Source organism: Pungitius pungitius, chromosome 13 (genome assembly GCF_949316345.1).
Source record: "Pungitius pungitius chromosome 13, fPunPun2.1, whole genome shotgun sequence".
NCBI classification, from domain to species: Eukaryota; Metazoa; Chordata; class Actinopteri; order Perciformes; family Gasterosteidae; genus Pungitius; species Pungitius pungitius.
Genome location: NC_084912.1, coordinates 4,721,228 through 4,735,390, shown reverse-complemented (window position 1 = coordinate 4,735,390; position 14,163 = coordinate 4,721,228). Strand labels below are relative to the sequence as shown.

Here is a 14,163-nt window from a genome sequence, read left to right as displayed (position 1 = left end):
CAAATGTATATAAATAAACTCAAAAGGCCGTCGGCTCAACTCGTTTTATTATTGAATGAATGATTCCCATTAATGAATTCTTGATATGAGAGTTTACTGGAAACGTGTTTCATGACGATTCTCATTGAGCACAGAGCCACCTTATCTACTTCTTTTTTTTTTTGCACTTCGTGGTTCCACATCCATATATATGAAACAGGTATATAAATATCTACAGAAGCGGTCAGAGATTGTATAATTGTTGTTCTGAAAAAAAACCGCCAAATAAATCATGACCGTGCAAATGTGATATTCTGTACATCTCCTTCCAGCTGGACTCCGACCCGAGAAACGATGTATTCACACGGTTGTGAACACTTATATACTGTTAGTCAACAGTCAACATAATCCTTTTCAAATATTAGAAATGACCATTGGATTAAGAAAACACAAAGTAATGCAATAAACCAGCTGAGTCAGCAATCGATGGACCAGGTTCCCTACGTTTGTTATGTATCTACATGATTCGAGGCGAAAAGAGAGAGAGATTCAGAAAAGGTCTGTTATGTTTCCTTGAAGTGGTCATGCATGTGTCCAGGTGTGTACGTATTCTATAAATAAACATTACACCCGTAGAGAAGTTGAACTGCACACACCCTTTCACGTGCAAACCAGATACCAAACATGGTGTATGAGGATACACAGCAGAAAGTTACTGGAACAAAAGAGGTCTCCCTACTCCCACACACTGCCAGCAAAGAGGAAGGAAACATCCCTAACACACACACACACACACACACACACGCAGACACACAACAGGTCGCCCTTATCAGACTTCAGAAGAAGGAACGACGCGTTGCTGAAATGTCGTGACGTTTCGGCAGATTCACTGAACCGAAACAGCAACTTCCCTCCGTGAACAGTTTGTCTTTCAATGAACGTTTTCGGCGAAGCTTCCGAGAGAGAAAGAGTCGTCTGAGGTTTGCGTACAACGGCGTGGAGGAAGTGCTCAGATCCTTCAGTTGAGTAAAAAGGACACATGAGTATTATCAGCCACTGAAGGACTTATTCTGTTCACTCATTAGTTTCCTCCGTTATACGCTGCTGGCCAGTTTAATGTCGTCTGTAGCGTTTCCGTCTCTTTTCATCAGCTCAGAAAAACAAAACTGGTTTTCAGGTTTGTGATCATGCATTTGACAGCTGATCCAAAAAGGGTTTGTAACTATGGTTTAAAAAAAAACAAAAAAACAAGAGTATGTGTACGTAGTTTCCATCATTACAACAGGATACAAGCAGAAAAGCTCTGATAAAAACTGGGATCTTTATTAAAAGGTACGATACAACAAAAAGGACAGAAGACAAATAAATAGCGGTTTCAGAAAGAAAAGGAAAAAAAATGATGGACAATTGCCCGACAAAGGAACTGCTCGGTAGCTATTAGACAATTAAGAGCTTGAGTTTAATGAGCAGGTTGATTATGCAAATGAGTAGTAAGTAAAAGGAAAGCATTTCTCATGTTTCCTGGGTTCACCTCAGCCAGACTCACTGTGCATGTTTCAGCACATCCACTCTGTAACTAAACACAAAAAGGTTACATACAAAACATTAAGTGGCTCAAAAATAAAAATCCACTAAAACCCGGGAAAGAGGCACAACAGTAAGTGTGACACATCGTGTGCTGTTTTTAGAAAAAAAAAACTAAAGCTTCTTACATGGATTGAAAGGCTGCACGACACATAAAATACACTTTTCATCTCTTTGTCCCCCTGCGTCACATGTCTAAAATGTATTTCTTCCCACATTCGAACACATTGACTTCATTCAGGCGAGTTTTCGGGCTGCACGGTAAACCCCCCCCCCCCCCCCCACACACACACACACACACACACACCTCGTTCCTCCCATCCACCAGCAGGAGGCCAACGACCCTCCACAGATCTCCACCTCTCTGCACTTGCTGACACACACAATGACTTTTTTTTGAGCAGTCTATTCAAGTCAGGAAAGATACAAAAGAACAAACGCAAGATCCAGTTCACTCTGACTTTAAGATGCTGAAGGCCAAATGGAAAAACTAATCTATTGAGGAACACAAGTCCCAAGTGCGAGTAAGCAAAAAAGAAAATGCTCAGTGTTTGTAGATCCACACGTGGGTTAAAGCCCGTGTGTGGATCACATATCACACGCATGATAAACATGGTTCATCCGTGGTAAGAAACCAAATCAGATAAGTCCCTTTAAGTCACTGAGGAAGACTCTGCACATGATACAGCTAATGTGAGGGGGGGGGGGGCAGTTTAAAATACAGAAGTAATAAATGGACACTGGCGTCATCTTTGGGACACCAGCAGGATTGATCACAGCATTAAACCCAAAAAGCCTATTAAAACAAACAATACATGCACATCATTACTCTCAGATTGGTCTGATTTGGAAATATTTTGGATCCAGTACATAAGAAAACTTCCACAGGCTGCGAATGGAGAGATAAATGTAACTGACGTTAAATGTACTTATAATGGCACTTTTCTACAACATGTTTTGAAACTGCTTATTTGATGAAAATTGTACTTTCTTGTTACTTGTTCATTTGAGTTTGTATCTATGGTGGAAATGCACTTATTGGAAGTGGCTTTGGATAAAAGCGTCAGCTAAATGACATTTAATGTAACGTAAGGTGCAACAAGAAGGGAGAAGTCTCTTGATCCGCGTTCACTTCGCATTGTAATCAAGTCGCTGTTTGGTCTTATTCGACCTAATGTCGAGCATTCGATGCGGCGCACCGTGCTGTGAGCCCCCCCCCCCCCGGTACCGACTGAGGGTCAGCCACGGTAACCCTCAGTCAGTTCCCCTGGGGACAAATTATCCAGCACCGGCCGCTGCTCATAACCAGCGTAGCTGCTGCCGGAGTACGGCGCCTCGAACTTCTCGTCCTCCTCGTCCAGGTCTCTGCCCGCCATGTACCCGGATTCTCCATCCAAGCCCCCCCCCACGTCACCCATCAGCCCTTCGTCCCGCTCCGACACGCCGAGGGGCAGACGGAACTCGGGCTCCGTGAAGCGGGGGCCGAGGGGCGTCGGGTCCTCCTCCTCCTCTGCTTGCAGTAGAGGTGTGGGCGAGCCGGGCCCCACCTGAGGCACATTGAACGCTTCTTTAGGCATCGCGTGCGTCGCCTTGGGCGGTTTGTTGGGGTGTATCTTCATGGAAAAGACAAAGAGAGGGGTTCTTAGAGGAGGGTTTGGTTGGAGCTGCAATGCAGGCTTTTGTTGCTTTTGTTTATCTTGAGGGAAACACCGGGTCCACGGGGACATGCAGTTCCTACATTTCAACACAGGGTGGCACATCACCAGTGAAATGCACCCAAGTAAGTGCCTGCTAACGCGATCACATGTGGATGGAAGGAGACAGCTTTGTGTTGCAGGTCTCAACGTGTACTCTTATGCAACAAATGGAACATTAGCAGCACAGATGAAAATGACTAAATACACACACAGCTGGACGGTGAATTTTGGTTATTGCAGAACATTGAAAATGATTTAGGGCCTCAAAGGGGTGAGATCTTCAAAACCTGTTCCTTGAGTTTTATTCAAACCAAACACTTCCCATTTAAACAGTGAAACCAGAGTTGGGCGGATGAACGTACCAGAAAATTTGGTACAGCGATATTTGCAGCGGTCCCTTTTCGGTACAGCATGAGGACGACCAATCCGAGCGATAACACGGCCAGGCCGGCGCCGCAGACGCAGATGGGGAGGAAATCTAGATTGGGGAAAAAAATAAACAATAAACAATAACAAACTCGCACAAAAGAGACCAGTAGAAGCTCTGACACAGACTCTCAAAGGAGGGCGAGCGGATACTCGTGGTTTACAGGTGGAGATCCTGCTGATAATCGCACAATGGTTTTATCTGTAAGCCAAAGAGGGGGGAAACAAAGTGTTGGCGCCTTCCGGCAGTGAAAAAGTTGTCCTCATCCAGTGACCATTGCAAATCGATGTACATGCACATTCCCCAGTTTCTCCTGAATTCAGAGGCAGTGAATGATTTACATCCTTATGAGCAGTGTTTTCTAATATTAAATTCTGCATAAAAAAATTAAGATAAATGGGAAGATAAACACCTCAAAACATCACCTTTTGTATGGACTGGACTCAAAGATCAAAGCTTGGCAGTTGTGTTCAATCTTAACTGGGAATAAAACCTAAATATTTAAACTATTAAATCCATGTTGGTCAAAAAATGTCCCCACTTCATCATTTTATAAATAGTCATTGGGGCAAAATTGTTCGTCAGTGGGTGCCGAAAGCGTCTTTTGTGAGGTCACGTGACCTGTGATCCACGAAACGGATTCAGTTCAACTTGTTCAACTCGCACGCACAAAACAAACAAGTCAGGGGGAAAAAAAAGAGAGAAAAGCAAGAAGTGTTACTCAACAGCTCAGTGTTTCCTGCCGCAGGGCGCAGTACGCCTGCGTGGCTTGAACAGATATTTTCTGCAGCTCTCCGTGCATCTTCAGGCAGAGATCCTTCTGTGCAGCGTTCAGCAGCAGCTTCTGCTCACACACGCTCTCCTGACAGGAGAAATGGTGTTCCGTCTCCTGCACAAACAACCAGACAGAAGGTTAAATGTGTGCGATGCATCATGGGAGCACGACCCTTGGAACCCTAAAAACACATTACATTAATACATAATGAATAGATTATTATCCCCAGATAATGAAACGAAATCAACACATTTTCTGCTAAACCACCAGTCATTGTTTGACTAGTAATCATTACAGGAGGAAGCAGACTTTGGAAGGTGGAGAAGATTCCTCTCAGTCTCACCTGGTTGACGATCTGAACGCCGTATTTAAAAAGAGGGAGCGCTGCGCTTCTATTCTTCCGTGTTTTTTCCCTCGGTTTGCGTGGCGGCTTCTGGAAGTACAGCAGCCAGGGATGAGCGAAGCGGAACAGGAGGGAGCCGTTGTCTTGGGCGGTGACGTTGACTGATGGGAAGTCCACATTACCTGGAAACAAAACTGGGTTAAAGGTGACCTTAACTGGGTTAAAGGTAAAAAAAAAATCAAACTAAACCATTTTCTAAAAGATTCCTAAATACATTTTAGGATTTTTTATGAATTCATGTATTTTCAAATGATGTATTTATTAATTGTTTTATGTTGTTTAAGTAAATTTGCATATATAACTATTTATTCATAAACAAAATCATGAATGTATTAATTTGCTAATTATTTTTATAGCTCCTCTTTTTTGGAATGTCAGAGGGTTAATTTATTACAAAAATTATATTATGTATATAATATAATGAGAATAATTAAACTCTACTAACATTTCGGTAATTGTTTCCAAACAATGATTTAGAATAAGCGTAATTCCCTGATTTTTTGGTTTTGAGTTACATCAATACTCACATTTCTGCATTGCGAGAGAGTTCTGGAAATAACTGAAAATGATTGCATCGGGAGGAGCACAAGCCGACTCGTTCTGTCCAATCACAGCGTTTACGTCAACAAGGTAATCGTCCTCTGAATCGTTGAGAAATGACACGTCTAGATGTTGAGCCGGTGGCTCCACCCACTTCTCAGCTGGAGCACTGGGGAGAAGAACAGAACACGAGGAAATAATGAGCAAATAACAGAAAGACCAAAAGCACCTCTCAAGTTTCAGACACATCTTAAATATGTATCAGTCTTCAGTACATGTAAACTGTTGGTAACTTTACAATAATCCACATTTTGAAGTGTGTAGGATTTAGTAATAACTGAGGATATACCCCGACTTGGACATTTGTGTGCTACTCGGCGGACTCAGTGAGGAGCAGCGCTCACTCTAGCACAATAAAATGAATACACTGTTGGTTTGTCAGGTTAAAGCACAGATGATCTTAGACATCTCACGGGAAAGCACATTTATGGCAGGTCATGTGTGCACAGAAAACCACTAACTTCATCTGTGAGTAGATGTTGACTCTGAATCTGAGCCCTGGCGGGGGTGGGTCCTCGTAGCTCCACTTCAGAACGTTCTTCATGTTGTGGCAGTGCAGGGTCACGTTGGTCGGCGGCGCCACTGTGGAAACACAGACGCACAACGTCAGATATGGCAAGTCATTCAGAAGCCAAGTTGAACTTCAGAGACGGCCAAAGGGAAAGTAACATGGCTCGCTCTGGTCTTCCCACTAGAGGGCGCTGCGTGCAAACGGCCTCTTCTGACGTGGAGGAAGATCTCAACAGCGCACACTTAGTTCTTCAGAATGACAACAGCAGACACAACAGACAGCTCCCCCCCCCCCACCCCCCACCCGTTAAGAAACCCTCACATCAATGCCACGGATTTCATCTACTAACGGACTCTGGAATCCAGTTTGATTTCTATCCGGGGCATGTTTACACAAGCCTCGGCATTCATCTCACTTCCAGGAAGCAGCCGTGCTCGTGGGCAAGCACAGTTCCTGTTCTTACACACACACACACACACACACACACACACACACACACACACACACACACACACACACACACACACACACACACACACGCACACACGCACACACGCACTCCAACAACGTCTCTGTCAACATAAACAGTTTGGATAAAATGTCAAGAGGGTGTGCACCATATAATATAATATTCAGGAAGAAAAAGAGAGACGCAAAGGTTGATTTAAAAAATAGTAACGTTTTGGATTATTAATTGGTGGAGATTGACACTGGCGTTTAAAGTTTGCTGAACACACCTTCGAAAAAACCCTTTTTGAGCCACCGCTTAGCATGAACAATGAATAATGTAAATTTCACTTTCAGATCCTCTTGTGTGCTTGTCTGCACGTGACAACGCGCTGACGCGGCGCCTCAGACACAGATGGCGTGAGAAAGAAATCACAGAGGAAGGCACCCGTACTGTCAAAGAAGCGTTAACCGCACGCGTCACGTCGGTCGCTGGAGGAGGTCACCACAAGGAAGCTCGAGACCCACACAGGCCACACCGCACCGTCTCTGGGTTTTACTCGCTTACAGTTCAACAGTTTGTTAAAACGTGTCGTTTTGAAGGATACATTTGACCTGTTGAGTCCAGTCTGAGAAACAAATTATTAATACGGAGGTAAAACATTTCCTGATATGATTTACTGCACGTACACACACCCCTTTGCAAACTGCACAGAATATTACACAAATGTAGGCGAGTTAACAAGAATGCACATAAGAGTGACCTTGTGAGAGGATTTCTGCAAGCAAAGCAAAACCTCTTTGAGAAGCAGGAAATAGAGGATGCTACCCGATAATAATAAAAAAAAAGAGGTCCCTGGGGACAGAGGAAGTCCAACCATGAAGTGAAACAATCATGAAATTAAATGATTGTGTGCAGAAATATACAAGTACAAGACGGCTTTATAACCCCATGATATTGATACTTAATAATAACTTGCATATGTCCTCGTTTTTATTCATGCTTCATAATTGTTGGGACATTTGTTGTTGTGAAATGTACATCGCATATCCTCATTTATATGAACGAGTGCTTCCTCTAGCATCACATTAGAGGGTGCGCACCTTGCCACTTAATAACTTATCTACACCATGTTGCTTCTGTCTCTGTGTTGCAAACTTTATTACATTGTAGTTGTGCTGTCCTACATATTATAGCGGTGCCATTTGACCACTGTTCATAAAAGATAAGCATTAAGTGTGTAAAGTGCCCTCAGGCTGCAGAGGATCGATGTCTCGACGTCTGCTGGACGCCACTTTAAATGATGACAATGCAGATTCAGAAAGGGTTATGAATGTGCCCCCCCCGCCCCCATATCAATGACTACATTACATTACATGTCATTTAGCTGACACTTTTATCCAAAGCGACTTACAATAAGTGCATTTCAACCATATGGAGACAAATCCAACGAACAAGAAACTACAAAGTGCAATTTCATTAAATAAGCAGATTTACAACTTTTAATAGATAAGAGCTATTATAAGTACAATTTAAGTGCTACAATTTGTTAGTGTGTTTAGTCTAGGTGTAGTCTGAAGAGGTGTGTCTTTAGCGGAAGATGTCCTCAGAGAGCTTGTTCCGCCATTTCAGAGCCAGGGCAGAAAAGAGACTATTATTCAAGTACACTGGCCTGTGCACAACATCTGCTCAGAGAGGAGTGAGGTGATGTGAAGTGAATCTGCAGACTTCAAGTTGTATTGAATAAACGTCTTGCTAAGTCTATGCAAGTCTTCTAAATCTAAGTGGCCTCGGTTTCGAATCCTGCACTGTACACGCTCACTGGTACACTTCAATAGAACATTATTTATTAGTGTGAACTTTATCCAGGGTCTGTTTTTCACCCACCCTTTATTTCAACTTTTCTTTGGGACTTAACAGGGCAAATGAAGAACTTCTAATAAGTTAACATTCACTACAGCACGTATTCATCCAGTTATTTACATTTGGAGTGGCTTCTGCAGGGTTTGATTACTTCATATGATACTTTCCAGACCGCAGTTGCAGAAATACATTGCACAAACAAAGTGGCTTGGCTAATACTGAACAGGAAAAGAGGAAATAGACACTAAAAGAAGTGCAGCAACTCTGCAAACCTCACCAGGAGGTTTTGTTCAAGCTATCGGCCCATGTAGGAGAAGACAATGATGTTTTACGGTTGATTTACGATCGAGTGGCATAGTAGAAGTAAACAAAGGGTACATGGATCTCTGTCCCCCAGCTCCACTTCTCAGTGACGTCACTACAGTTATCAACGTCTGCCCCCCCACCATTGCGCGAGTAAAATATTGAGCAAAATTATATGGCCGAATCAAATATTTTACTTTAACCATACAAATGTCCTGCTGACACAGAACCGTGTTCCCGGCTGCTAGAGGAATGGATAACTTCACGTAAACGTTACTACATGTACAGTATGAGCTAGTAACGTCAAGCTAACCTAGCTAACGCTAGCCAAACGTAACTTACCGTCAGCTACCGAATACCGTAACCAGGCGAGGAGGAGGAGGAGGAAAGCGGCACGAAATGTGGTCAAATCCATCCTCAACTGGCGACACAACGCTCGTTGTCACTCCAAAGTAAGACCCGGGGCACTAACTAATCTCTCGGCTCATTGGGAAGCTCCCAATAAAACCACAACGGGCGACTCCCAAACTCTCGACTCAGGCATAAAGCGCATACTACGTTCCCTCTCCCTCGTTCCTGCGGCCTTTCCCAAACCTCGGAAATATGAGCTTCTTCCTACCAAATATTACACGTTTTGCGGTAGGTTGATTTAATAAATAAAGTGGCGTCAAGATGATTTAACAACACAAATAAAAGAGAGAAATGCATGTGATATTTGTTCTTTTTTGTGTGTGAAACACAATCAAAGATTTTAAAACTAACTAATTTTGAAGGAGAATAAAATTCACCGGTATTATACTTGACATAGCCTACAAAGCAAAATACTAGAATAAAAACAGTAACAGTAACAACAACAAAAAAACAAGAAATAGCTGCCATTAATTCGGACAAACAACAGTTCCAGTGGTGCTACATCCGACGGCACTTGAACGCATCAAGTCTATGTCACGTTGCCTGGAAATTTACCAACCATCTTTTTTCAGTTGTTCCAGTTGTTTTTCCTCCATGTTTGCCGTTGAAAAAGGCATTTATTCCAGATGGGAGCAAATAAATAAGCTGTGTTACGTATGTTAATGGGTATATCATTAAATAGGCCTTCCAAACAGTCAAAAAGTGTTTAAAAAAAATACAATTAAAAACAAATACTAACAAACTGAGTGAAACTGATCATACCTTGATCTACTAAATGTTATTGGTACATATCAAGGTACCTTTATGTCAATAGAGCGAGATACATTAACAACAGCCTAAGTGATGCTATGCTCGAAGCCTGTTGTGATAGGAACATTTCTTTGCAGTACTTGAGGCTTGCACTTGAAGTGAGTTAGAGCTTCCTCTGTGGGATTCTTCCCCTTGTCCTGACGTCAGCTGGATGTGGGGATTTTTATTCCCCATCCCAGCCTCAAAGTGACTCATTCACGGATCAGCGCCACAGCAGCAACTCAAAGTAAGTTACACACCAGAAAACTGGGAAACAAAAACATGATTGATTCGCATTGACGACCATTTAGTTTGGGCTTCTTTAGCAGCTGTTTGATGGTATGTTTGTGTTCTTAGTAGTTTGCCCGTGAAAGGAAGAGAAAGCCGAGGCTTGCTTTTAATATATTCTCATGTTACATTGCATTCCTATGGCGATGTTATGTAAGAGAAACATTCTCTCACATCTGGTGGGATGGGACGTTGTAAAATGTGTCCCAGATAATCAACGCCGTACTTATGGTGTCTCTGGGATGTGGTTTTTCATTCGGTAAACTTCTAGGTTTGTTATATAGTGAGAACAAAAAAGACAGAGGGCGTTGTTTTTAACGGGGCTGACTTCACCCCTGACCCACGAATCCGGCTCTTAATGTCTGGCTTTAAAGACCACCTCCGTTCCAAGTCTGGGATTCCAAAGCCAGGCATGTGGTCAGGCGCTAGTTCATTTTTATTCTGGTGCGCGGAAAGTCAGCCACGACTCACAGGAGGAATCCACTCGGGACAAAAGGAAGTGTGGAGTTAACATTTTTCGTTCCCGGGGGGGAAAAAAAAGCGAAGGCCGGCCTGAATCGCCATCTTCACGCATTCGCTCCCCCGGGCCGGGGGGGGCTGAGCCGTGTGGCCGTCCCAGTGAGGCCGTACTGGTGAACTGGGATCATGTCCCTGGCTGCCTTTTGGCTTTCAGCGTTAGTTGGCACAACAGCAAACCTTCATTTCCCCTCGGCAACAGATTTCTCTTCGGGGAAAAAAAAGAGTCTACACATTTTGAAGGAAGTTGTCAACTTTTTATAGGAAAAGCCAGACATTTGGGAAAATATGCTCATTTGCTTTCTTACCGAGATGTTGAGAATATCAATACCCCTTTCAAATCTGTCGAATCCACAGGCAGTAGCCAGTTAGCGTAGCTTAGCTTAGTTTTAAGGTGCTGGACACACTCCTGGCTGGTAGCCGTAAGTCTTTCCCTTCACGTCGAAACACACACAGTTTGTCCATTCCCACTGCACCTCTTTTGTTTATCCAATCACAATATTATATATCTCTGAAACCAAAAAAAGAAAGTATTCATTTTAAAACTTACCCAAGCTGAATTTGGCACTTTGACTCAAGTCTATTGATTCTTCGAGAAGATCTTTCAAAATGGGTGAAAATATTCCTGAAACAACGATGAATATTGAATTTGTTTGGGTATTTGTAATTTAGTGGGTATTTATGTGGCAGGATGGTGTCAGATACAGTGTCGTGTCGACGTTCATCGTACTAAAGAAACGTGTCATCATGTCTCAATAACTGTTGTACCACATAGTCGTCTATTGGCTACACAGACAATAATTGTCAGTGACATCAATTCATTGATGATCTGGTGTCCTCGTGGAACTGGTGGTGTGGCTGAACTAGAAAATGTCGAGGAAATCTGGCTAGATGAATTCCCTTGTGTTGATTTTGTCACATAAGGCCAAAGGAAGAATGTAGCGGTCAACTCAGAGGCAGATGGTCATATTACTGCCCTCATATTATCGCCTAACCACAAGATCTACCCAGATCTTTGCAAAGGCCAAGATTTCAAAACAATGTTTTCCCTGTGAAATCTTAAAGCAATCTCCACAGTTTTAATTTTTAAGGGTGTGTTATGTGAAATTCAATGTAGGTTGCCAAAGAATGTGTCCCTAAATGAAGTGCAGGAAGAACACGCCCACGTGTGTGTGTGTGTGTGTGTGTGTGTGTGACAAATTCCGGATCCAAACCAGCAGTCAGCATATCCACGTTTCTTGTTTTTCTTCCTGTCATGTTAAAAGTATACAATTAGAGACACACGGGGGCCTCAGCACGTATCCAATAACAATAATCTCCTGTATGAAAGTTGACGTCTACATGGCCTCAAGCATTTCATTTTCACGGAAACATTTCGATTTAACCCGCTTTTGCCGCAACAATGTCAAGTTTATTTCCTTATGTGTTGATGTTCAACAACCAGCTGCGAAAAGGTTCCCGGGCAGCTCTCTGAGGTTAGTCAGACGTTGGTGCTGTTGTGATCCACCACATCGTGACATCGAGGGGACAGATGTGTTATCGGATGATTGAATACATGAAAAGGATGCAACAAGCAGCCACGGAAAACCTTTTTGAGATCCTCAATTGAAAGAGGAACCCCACGTTCACCCCCCATGTAATGTTCTCCTTCCCGCAGGCTGGTGTGCATGCATCTGAACACCTGAACACCAAATCAAAATGCTGCCCGGCGCTCTCCCCCAGCAGTGATGCCCGCCGTCGGCCCCCCCGCACCCTTCCTCTGCGCGCTGCTCTACGCGGCGGTGGCCCTGCAGCGCTCCGACCCGCGGCTGGCCTACGTGACCCCCGGCGGCGTCTTCTACTACTCCTGCAGCCAGGACCCGCAGCCCTGCAGCGTCTCCTCGCTCTCGGACTGCAGATGCAAAGACGCGCACCACCCGCAGCCCCACCCGCCGCCCGCCTCCGGGACGAGGCCCCTGACCGTGTGGTTCACGTCGCCGCTGAACGCCGCGCGTCTGCTCAACAACTCCGAGGTGACGCACCTCACCCTGATCCGCTGCGGCGCCGGAGGGCCGGGGACGGCCTCCTCCTCCTCCTCCCCGGGGGGGCATTTCGCCGTGAGGCACCTAGAGAGGCTGACGGTGGTGGACGTGGACAAGACGCCGGTTCCCCACTGTCCAGCGGAGGCGAACGGGGCCTGGGACGCGCGCTCCAACAGCGGCGCCGACAGAGACAACGGCGTTCGCCCGGACACGAGTAAATACAAAAAGGACAAAGGCGCGAACCCGGACGCGGCGGCGAAGAAGGAGTCTGTGACTCTGTCCTCGCTCCAGTGCCAAGACATCTTCCTGGGAAGGGAGCTGGGAGCGACCAGGCTGGGAATCATCCACAGCTCCGTGCTGGAGTGGGGGGCGGAGGTCAAGGCCTACACCGTGCAGACGCGCATAGACGATCGCGGCGCGCTGCCGTTCCCCGATCTCCACCTGGCGAAGTTACCGGAGGCGTCCGTCATATACGTCAGCTTCGTGTACTGAGGAGCGGAGGAGCCGCAAACATCTTAAAGATTCAAACCCCGCGGTTTTCCCAGGCGGCCTAAAAATTTTGCACAGCTGTTCATCGGAATGAAAGAATATGAGCTAATCTGTGTCCGAGGGAGCAGAAGAGCCTGCCATCCCTCTCCAGATGACCCTTTGTTTTTCCACCATGAAGTGCATCCCACTGAAGCTCTGATTCCCACTGGATGTAGAGCTGGGTTTTTTTCGGATTTTTCTAAGACGTTTTATTTGTAGGTCAGAATGTCCTGATTAGAGGGAGGACATTGAGCTATTTTGAACTTTGTGCAACATCAATTTCACCAAACCCCGCTCTGGCATTTCCACAGCTGACCTATGACCTTCTGTGGGAGAAAGAATGGAGGGACGTTCTCCCTCTGGAATCAATGAATCATTCTAAATGTGGAACGCATGGTTGGTTCCAGGATTCAACCACGAGGTGGCAGCAGATACATTTGAGTGGAAGAGGAAGACGCAAATTGAAGCGTTCAAGGAGGACCAAGCCGGCCGATGGCAGGAGGAAACACGTTTTTATTTCTTCTTTGTTTTCTTAAAGAATCCAAACTTACACATTTACAAATGTGTCATGACGTGTCTCAGCACTTTACAAGCCTGTGGGGAATATTGTTTTTTTAAAAGACAGCAAGGCTATAATATTGATAAATTATGGCATGATATTTATTTGAAATCAGTAATGTCATCACCATTGAACAGAAATACATGATTTACTCGTCGCCGTTCACTGATACTGAAACCACGTCTTGTGATGCATTGTTATAATCTGATCTAATAATAATCTTGTTTTAAACATTTTTATTTCATCCCTTTGATATCTGTTTGACCTCAGTGATCGTTGCAGGGTGCATTCGTCAGCTCCCGTCCTTCCGCGTAACGAGCCCTATGCCCAATTCGCGCGCGTGGTGTTTGTGCGCGCGCGCGTGCGTGCGTGTGGAGTGTTTGCCGACACCTGCTAGAGAGCCCGCTCATTTGCATGATGAACGTGCGACGCGGCATCTTGTTCAGCGCCCCGTGAATGCA

General features: G+C 44.6%; 2 protein-coding genes across 2 annotated transcripts; one reads left to right on the top strand and one right to left on the bottom strand.

Moving 5' to 3' along the window:
* Nucleotides 1–1,281: 1,281 nt before the first annotated feature.
* On the bottom strand, nucleotides 1,282–9,170 carry ifngr1l (interferon gamma receptor 1-like). Its single transcript, XM_037465821.2, has 7 exons — nucleotides 8,933–9,170; nucleotides 5,927–6,047; nucleotides 5,393–5,574; nucleotides 4,806–4,987; nucleotides 4,414–4,576; nucleotides 3,623–3,738; nucleotides 1,282–3,176 (listed from the first exon to the last, which is right to left on the bottom strand). The coding sequence occupies exons 1-7, from the start codon at nucleotides 9,003–9,005 to the stop codon at nucleotides 2,802–2,804; spliced, it is 1,212 nt and encodes a 403-aa protein (XP_037321718.2). The 5' UTR covers nucleotides 9,006–9,170; the 3' UTR covers nucleotides 1,282–2,801.
* A 734-nt stretch (nucleotides 9,171–9,904) lies between these two features.
* si:ch73-52p7.1 (uncharacterized protein LOC100321084 homolog) lies at nucleotides 9,905–13,933 on the top strand. Its single transcript, XM_037465822.2, has 2 exons — nucleotides 9,905–10,037; nucleotides 12,252–13,933. The coding sequence occupies exon 2, from the start codon at nucleotides 12,322–12,324 to the stop codon at nucleotides 13,105–13,107; it is 786 nt and encodes a 261-aa protein (XP_037321719.2). The 5' UTR covers nucleotides 9,905–10,037; nucleotides 12,252–12,321; the 3' UTR covers nucleotides 13,108–13,933.
* The last annotated feature ends 230 nt before the right edge of the window (nucleotides 13,934–14,163 follow it).